Source organism: Cyprinodon variegatus, unplaced genomic scaffold (genome assembly GCF_000732505.1).
Source record: "Cyprinodon variegatus isolate N-32 unplaced genomic scaffold, C_variegatus-1.0 Scaffold57, whole genome shotgun sequence".
NCBI lineage: Eukaryota > Metazoa > Chordata > Actinopteri > Cyprinodontiformes > Cyprinodontidae > Cyprinodon > Cyprinodon variegatus.
Window position 1 is genome coordinate 1,717,605 of NW_015150510.1, and position 8,814 is coordinate 1,726,418.

At 38.7% G+C, this 8,814-nt stretch overlaps 2 protein-coding genes across 2 annotated transcripts in view; one reads left to right on the forward strand and one right to left on the reverse strand.

The window, feature by feature from the left end:
• The window catches only part of LOC107082614 (cell wall protein RBR3-like), a 17,852-nt gene extending 10,351 nt beyond the window's left edge, over positions 1-7,501 (reverse strand). The window contains exons 1-2 of the mRNA XM_015371385.1: positions 7,177-7,501; positions 3,335-3,613 (exon numbers count right to left, since the gene is read on the reverse strand). Of these exons, the coding sequence (XP_015226871.1) occupies positions 3,335-3,613; positions 7,177-7,243 (346 nt within the window). The 5' untranslated portion in view covers positions 7,244-7,501. The remainder of the gene's footprint in view (positions 1-3,334; positions 3,614-7,176) is intronic.
• A 263-nt stretch (positions 7,502-7,764) lies between these two features.
• Positions 7,765-8,814, forward strand: part of LOC107082630 (importin-13-like) — a 49,102-nt gene continuing 48,052 nt past the window's right edge. Inside the window, exons 1-2 of the mRNA XM_015371410.1 lie at positions 7,765-8,109; positions 8,492-8,617. Of these exons, the coding sequence (XP_015226896.1) occupies positions 8,041-8,109; positions 8,492-8,617 (195 nt within the window). The 5' untranslated portion in view covers positions 7,765-8,040. The remainder of the gene's footprint in view (positions 8,110-8,491; positions 8,618-8,814) is intronic.

Consider the following 8,814-nt stretch of genomic DNA (forward strand, 5'->3'; position numbering starts at 1 on the left):
GTATCGGATCGGAAGTGCAAAAACCTGGATCGGGACATCTCTAATTTGAATAATGATTAATGTGAGTTATACTCATCAATCAAGAAAAAAATATATAATAATATTTAACATCTTATCCATGTCTGCATTTCAGCCTTTAAACATTGAGTTGGGGAGTGGAGGTCTAGTGGTTAGAGCATTGGGTCCCGGAGGTTCACATCACACTCATTCCCACAGACTGCCACTGTGGGTCCCTGAGCAAGACCTTAAAACCCAGACTGCTCCCCTGGCACCGCACAATGGCAGTCCACTGCTCCCCAAGGGGAGGGTTAAAATACAGAGAGTGAATTTCCCCAGTGTGGGAAAATAAAGGGATTTACATCTACCTTGTAATAACACCAGGGGCGAGGAGGTGGCCATGGCCAATCATTGGCTAAGAGCTGTTATTTGTTCCATAATTCACCACCTCTGGTACAAGCAGTTCTTCTCTATACCAAGAAGACTGGAAGAGGTGATAAAGTGAAAATGTCGTAATTAATTTGATATTTTTAACACAGGGATATTAACCATAAACTGACCATAAAAATACAACAATTATCTATTTGCATCAATTTGCTAACATAGAAGAAAAATACCAAATTTGTTCTTTTTGTAGAAATGGATTCATGGGGGAGAAGGAAAAGTTAAGAGTCTGCAAGTTGTGTGGGAATTTTCTATGTAAATGAGAACAATTGCTCAACATAGTATATGTTGAGCAATATATATATATATATATATATATTATATATATATATTAGTATATATCTATATATTATGCAGAATAAGTGTATGAGTTGATTTATTGGCAAATGATTTATGATGATCTAGTCTTTCTTCAGTGATGTATTTGGAAAATACAGATGTGCTTGCCCTTTTTCGTGCCTTTCTTGGTGAATTTTAAAAGGGCTTTAAAATGTAAAATGATAAAATCCTATGTTATGTAGATTTGAATATTTATATACGCAGTATAAAAGGTAGGTTGTAAAGGTTGTAAGTATAAAACAGGGTAGGCAATAATTAGCTTTGCTTCAGCCTATTCCTTTTTTTTTGGGTATATTGTTGGTTTTGTTTTGTTTTGATATTGTTGTTTTGTTGTTTAATGTTGGATTATTTGCTTAAAAAAAATAAAGTGAAAGTGAAGTGAAGTGAAGTAAAGTAGGGAAGCCGCTAAAAGCTGCAGGACAACGTTGGGCATGCCTGCCTTAGACTCTTTCTATATGGATTGCTGATGTAATTTCTTCCTGATGTTGTGTTATTACACACCCATGTGCTCCAGAGCAGCATAAAGACAAAAGTGTTTCTTATAGGAATAGTCACTTTTATTCATGTTGATTTGACCAGCAGCTCCTGCATCCTAGTTTAAATAAACTCAGGCTTGTTAAAGAACTAATTACTTGTTTCTTTACTCCAAATACCATAGATGCTAGAACTTTGCCTCTAAATAAAGCAATAGAACAATTCTCTGTCTAAGATGGTTTAAGAGTGACTTGATGCTGCACAACTAACAAAAACAATTTATTAAAAAAGATTGCAAACACGGGAGGTTAATAAGAGTTTGTTTGCATCTCTAAAACTGAAGCTTTTTTATTTCTAAACCTGCTTCATCTGTAAACATCAAGGTGACAGTAATAGCTGCCATTTGCTGTTGTTTCTCTGCTCCAAAAATAGACACCCAGCGTCAGATGAGGGCAGCAGGGGTTATATTTATCAAACCTGTAAAAGAGAATCTCTTTGAAAATTCTACCACACATGCTCCGTTCTCATTGCAGTCGTGTGGCATTCAGGGCAGGACTGAATGCCAGGGGAACACAGGCTGGGAAAACAGGCTGTTTTTTTCCAAAAAGGCAACATTTTCTTGTGTGGCTGTTTTATTTTAAGGCTTTAGTCTGGACGAAAAAAAAAAAAGAAAGAGAGAAATTGCAAAACCCAAAAATAAAGTAGTGACATTAGACCAGATCAAAGGAGCCTGACAAAAGTTTTGCCATTACAGCCACAGACTACAATATAGTTTATGTGTCTTTTTAAAGACTGCTCTGTGTTCAGCCCGCCCTGGGAATACTTTTAAAATCACACTTTGGTGAAATCACAGCTATACATTTTTTTAGGTTGGTCAGATGCTGACTATACACTGGAAAAATGATCTAGAAATAAGTAAAAAATTATTAAAATAGGTGTATTTACTCTTAATTTGAGAAAGTAAATAAGGTAGTTTGCCAATGTAATGAGTTTTTTTACTCTTAAAATAAGATAATTAGATAAAATGCACTTGAAATAAGACAATGCAATTGTGTTTTCTTATTTTAAGGGTGAATTGTCTTGTTCCGTTGGCAAAGTGTCTCTTTTACCTCCTCAATCCAAGAACAAATGCACTTATTTAAAGAAAAAATTACTTATCTAGATTTCGATTTTTTCTGGTGTAAATTTGGGGTTATAGGGCACTCATTTGAATACTTTGAAAATCAAAATTTCAAGCCAGTTTTATTGGAATCCAGGACAAGAACTTATTACCTTTGTAACATTAAAAATATGGATATTTTTATGGCAAAGATTAATGTCCATGTAATAAGAAACTCCCACTTTCCCGAATATATTAAGAAAAATAATGGATTCTATAAGAAATTCATGAAAAACACTACACAAAGAAACAATTTTTTTTTGTACAACCTTAGCAGCATTAATGCAGACACTGGCAGTAACATTTTTTAGTTTATAAACCTAAATATAACTATTAACTAGGCTTATTAACTTTTTAACTCTTTAATTAGGTTTTTACCTTTTTTTCTTGACTTATTAACTTTTTTTTTTCAACTTAATTCACAGTTGGTTATATATCGTTCAAGGGCTCGTCTAATTGGTCAAATGCCAAAATGAGATGTGCAGCCATCTAGCAGTATCTTTGCTGAATGCCTGGATATAGATATTGTGCTTCTAGACCTCACTGAGGGACGGGGAGACTCCATTTTTAAGGGGTATCCAAAACGGAAACTTGCCCTATAAAGCGTTAAGTACAGAAAAAATGTTCAATTCTTTTCCAGCCTGTGCTTGTGTCTTATATTTAATACTGCCTAATCACCAACTTCAATGAAAAGCAGGATGCTGCTACTAACATGTTTCACTGCAGGGACAATGAGTTTATTATGTGTAGTGTTAATTAGAGCTGTACATCCCATATATGAAAACTTTCACCTTTAATCACACCATCTCCCACAATGACACCACTTTTAGTTGGGTCTTCATATGAATACCTGATAGTTTGTCGTTTAATTAGTTAATTTTGAAGGCACTGTAAGCAGCTAAGCAAGTAAATGTAGCTTACCTGACAGGGATGGAGTTGTATTTGTACTCTGAGATGTAGCTTTAGTGGAACTTGAGACGTGCAAGTGTCCTGCATCTGCTGATGTCTCCCGTTCAACCATCCTTTCTGTAGAGGCAGGGACTGTGGGATCACTCAAGGTTTCATTCCTGCCTGCAACATGTTGTGTCCGCTGTGGAACCTCTGTCATCGTGGGCTCTGTCCCCTCAGTTGGTGGAGGGGTCTCTGTAGGAGCCGGGGATGAGGATGCAATAGATGCAGCAGGCAAAGCATGGCTCTGACCTGTAGACAGGGCCATAAACACTCAATTATGATGTGAAACAAGTGTGCTGACATAAATGCTTCCTCTATTCATCCAAGATGTTATTCCCCCATTCATTTCATGCAATAACGAACATTTTTAAGTATAAGTGCAATCCAAAGTAGTTGTTCTCATGCTTTCATTATAAGAAGTAAAACATTGTGGCCACAACAACAATAAAACAAAATAACATACTTCTCCCCAAGGGCATGGGATAAATGCAGAGTTCATTTTGCTGCCCTGTACTTGTGACAGTGTAATGACAATAAAAATGTGGGAAAAAGGAAACACAAGACAAAAAAAAAACACTTTTTCTAGTATTTTGAGATAATAACAAAGGTATGCAAATGCACATATCAACATAACAGCTTAACTGGTTGCATGAAATTCTGTTGTGTCAATTTTGCTCCTCAGATGTCTAGGTTTGCTAAACAATGACATCAGCAGTGAACTTAAAGAAGTAATGCTCATCAAGTTAGGAAGGGTCATAAGGACAGCCGTAGATTGCTTTCAGTGCAAAAAATATCCCATAGAAAAGAACTGCTCTGAAGTTATCTTGTTAATGTACCTTTTAGTACAGATAAAACAAACAATAAAACACCTCAAACATTATTGTACAGATCTGGAATAGTCTAAGGGCAAAATACCTGAATACCTCAGATTTGAGCTCCTACCTCCTTTTCCTAGCTCCTATCCTTTACCTTTCGCGCCGCCAACGGTAAGTAATCCCGACAGCTTTCCGCCTTATGGACATTATTATCCAGCGGACATTTACATGAATAAGGCCTCTTAAACAAGTCTACAGCTTTATTAAAAAGAACTACAAAAGTACCAAAAGTTACTCAAATGTAGCCAACGGCTAAAACTCTTCATTATAAAACCAAAAATTTATAAAGGTGTGAACAGTAGCATGTGTCACCGCGAGTACAACTTAAGAAATAATGCACTTTTGTTTAACTCCGTGAGGAGGGTTTTGGCCATTGGATTTCTCACGCTAAGAGTTGTGGGCAAACCTTTAGTTCCTAGCGGCAGCTAGGAACATCAGGAGGTCTCGATGCTTAGTGCATCCTAGCCCCTTCCTTGCTGTGAGCACTATTTGGATAGCACTTATTATGGCCACTGCTGACATACTTCCGCCTTGGCCTAAGTGTCCTTACCGGTTTGAAGTTTTCAGATTAAGCTTTGATTTGTCTTATTTTACAACAGACTAGAACCAAGGTTTTCAATGAGGGGTTAGCAGCCCCCTGGTGGGTGGTGGGGGTATTACAGTGAAGCTGTGTGTATTTAATAGTTTTTTAAGAAAAGATTTTCACATTTTCAACCTTTACAAATGTACCAACCGTTTGCATTTGTCATGATCTTGGCACTAATGGCTGTATTTGGCTCTTTTCTCAAATCTGCTTTGCTCTGCCCGGAGCTCATTGTCTGTCATCAGATAAACCTGTTCTTGCTTTCTATTTAAGCTTCCTGTTCCCAGCCATCGGTGCCAGATTATTCGAGCTGAGTGTCAGAGTTTTTTAGCCTTCTTGTTATTTTTATTATTATCCGATCCTGACTAGTTTCTGCCGCTGGACTTGTGAGTTTTGGTTGCCCCTGTTCTGCTCTGTATGCCTAAATTGTTTCTGGACTGTTAACTGGATTCTGCCTGTTAATGACCTTGGACCTGTCTTCTGACCCTTTCTTGGATATCCTTTCGGTGACTCTTCGGACTTCTGATCCTCTGTCCTGGAAACCTTTTCCTGCTTCGACTCTGCCTTGGATAATCCATCTGGATTCTTCTTTTCCTGTTCATGCTCTGTCTTCTGCTTGTCGTTGCTCCACTTCTCCCTGGAACTCTGGAAGCGGGTCCATCACAAGCTACAGAGAAACCTCTCCTCCCAACTTCTTCTGGGCTCAGACTGAACTTTACCAGGTTGGAGACTCTCATGCTCATTATTGTTTCCCCTCTGACTTCTGAAGTCACTGACCTGAGTTTCCGTCTCTACAGAGTATCCAGTGAACCCGCCCCAGTTGACGATCAGCCACAGATTTACATTTTAATAAAACGCTCATTTTGAAATTACCCTGATCTGTCTGCTTGAATTATGGGTCTTACGTTCTGAGCTCCCTACAGCATTAAGACCTGTTAAAGCTATAGTGTGTAATTTTCAGCGACATCTAACGACCAGAGTGCAGACCGCAGCAGCATGAACATCCTCGTAGATGATGATAAATAACATAGTTATGTATAATATATTACATTTCTGACTGTATATCCCTGTAATTATTACACACTGTAGCTTTAAGTATGAAGTTATTCTTATTTTTTGTTGTTTGTGTATATTTATGAAGAGAAAATTAGTTCTAAAGCCCTCTGTGGTTTAAAGGTAATTCTTTGCCATCCACACCCCATCTGCCTTCCTGGTATTAATACATTCGTTAACAATTCAATTCAATTCAGTTTATTTCTATAGCGCCAATTCACAACACAAGTCACCTCAAGGCACTTTACAGTTCAACCATATCATACAATCAAATTGATTCAAAGTTTTTTATCTAAGGAAAACCAGTTGATTGCATCGACTCATTGAATCAAATGCAATCCCTCACACTAAGCATGCTTGTAGCGACAGTGGAGAGGAAAAACTCCCTTTTAACAGGAAGAAACCTCCAGCAGAACCAGGCTCAGTGTGAGCGGCCATCTGCCGAGGCCGGCTGGGAAATGGGGAAATTATTGGTCACATAAAGTGACCAATAATTTCACAGACATTTATAAAGAACCCTATATGCCCCAGTAGTGAATTTTACCCACCATGATTATTGAAATTATTAGAGCACCTAAATTAAATGATTTGGATGGTGAACAAATCATTTGATTTAACACCATCTGTTAAAAACTTTGACACTGCTCTCCAGGAAATATAGCAAGACTCAATATAGCTCTGTCTCTTCATCAACCTGTGAATCCCTGACTGAAAAAAAAAGATTAAAGACACCTAGACTAGATTATTTAATTGAAGTCGTTGGATGCTAAAATACATGGTCATTCTGACAAGTAAAGCAGATCATATCTTTCTTGTAATTCCCCAAAAGTCATGTAAAGATGTTTTGATTAGATGAAATCAAAATGGTTGGCAATTTTTTGGGATATAAAAGGACAAATCCTGCACAACAAGGTGTTGGCAACATTAGGAATAGATGCTTTCTATCCACTCTGATGGACTTGACCTACTTTACATAGAGAGAAAGGGGGGAAACCCTTCTGCATGAGGAAAGCAGCTATCCCATCAAACTACTGACCAAAGAAGACTTAAAAGCACAGCTAACTTTAAGAAATCATGCATCCTTCCCACAAATTCGCTGAAATTATGCTCCTAAGATGATAAAAGCGGAAAAAGTTGAATAAGGTTCTTAGTGTTGAAACCGCAGATAGACTCTCTGTCTGCGTCAGCGGGTCAAATAAGGTGACAAGCTTTCTCTGAATTGCATTTCAGGAGTTAGAGCATCCTCTGCGTGACTCCAGCTGACGTCAGAGACAAAAACCACAAACTGGGGGGGGTCTTACCTCCAGTCTGCGGTGATCCGGTAAACACCACCAACACGCAGATCACCAAATGGATCTCAGCTCTCATCTCATCAGGGTTCCTCTGCCTTCCTTTCTTCTCTTCTGCTGCAGATGTCAGTGAAGCCTCCTCTCGCCAGCAGCTCTGCCCTCTTTCTCTCTTTTCATGTTGTTTCCGTTACGTGATTTGACAGGGCACATCATCAGCGCTAAAAATATCCTGAGGGAGTCGGGCAGAAGAGGGTGGGGCTGCGTGGCCTGCATGCTGCGTGGGAGCAGAGGAGGAAAAAAAATCAAAACAAACAAAAAAAAGCTTTTTTTTTTTTTTTTTTAAAGAAGCCTTCACAGATCTCACCGTAAAACTAAACCTCTGCTCTCATCCTGCCAATATCACTGAGTTTTTTTTTTTTTTTTTTTAAAGAAGCCTTCACAGATCTCACCGTAAAACTAAACCTCTGCTCTCATCCTGCCAATATCACTGAGATTAAATGAACTGCGTCTGATTTTGCTGGCTGGTGCCGCGCTGCTCCAATCAGGCGTCGGTGCGTCAGAGGCGCAGCTGTCTGCGTCAGGAGCGCCTCAGGAGCGCAGTCAGCTCCGTAAAGGTTGTCCTAATACACTTCCTGACCTTTCAGGGGCTTTAAGTGAAAACAGGCAGTCAACTTTAGATCCTCACCTTTGGGGGTCTCTTTGCAAAATAAGGCAACTTTTTTTTTTTAAAGAGGTCAACATGTCACCACACCTGAGCGCTTTGGCAACCCGCGTGGGCTGCGTGGAGGGCTGAGAGCGCCCACAGACTCATTGGGCTCACTTTTGGAGAGCTTTAAAAAGTATATTTCTATTTATTATTAACTGAATCTGTGCCTGATGGAGTCCGAAGCCATCCCAGGACAGAACCCGGTGGAGCTGGAGTTTACACAGGACAACATAGAGACGGTGAGATTATACTTTAAATACAGTTATCAATGCAAAAAATGTGTATACAAATATTTTTTAAAATTATAATTATCATTTAAGTCGGTTTGAAATAAAAAATCAAAGCTTTTTCTGGGAAATAACTGGTTTAGCGTTTAGGAAAGTGGTCCATTTGTAACTTGATTCCAGCTTTAAGCATATGCTGTCCTAATAATAACCAACAGCATGTGCCTTGGATTAGTTCCTATGACAACACATTTTTACTGTCTAAGAAATTGGTCCTCCAGCATGCATGCCAGTTTAATTAGAGGTAAATATTTTTATTCCATCATTTTTGGAGAAATTCTGCATTGCTTATTCTGTTCAATGCTCCCCTTTACATCAGTTTCCCTTCCCTCTGCAGGCTCTCTACCAGCTGTACTTCGATCCAGACATGGAGCACAAGAATGTAGCTCAGAAGTGGTTGACCAGAGCCCAGGCCTCTGCACAGGCATGGCAGTTCTGCTGGGCCCTGCTCGCCCCAGATAAGGTTCTGTTTTAACCACATTTAACCTTTACTTTTTTATTAATTCCCCAGATGCACTGATTTAACTGTTAGTGTACGATCAGATGATTTTTCAGCCTGATTAGCTCTGATATTTAAGAATATGATTGCACCATCCTCTCTTTGTTAGGGAAGTTTTTCTTTAATTTGAAGTTAAAGGAAAGAGTTTAAAGGAATAGTAC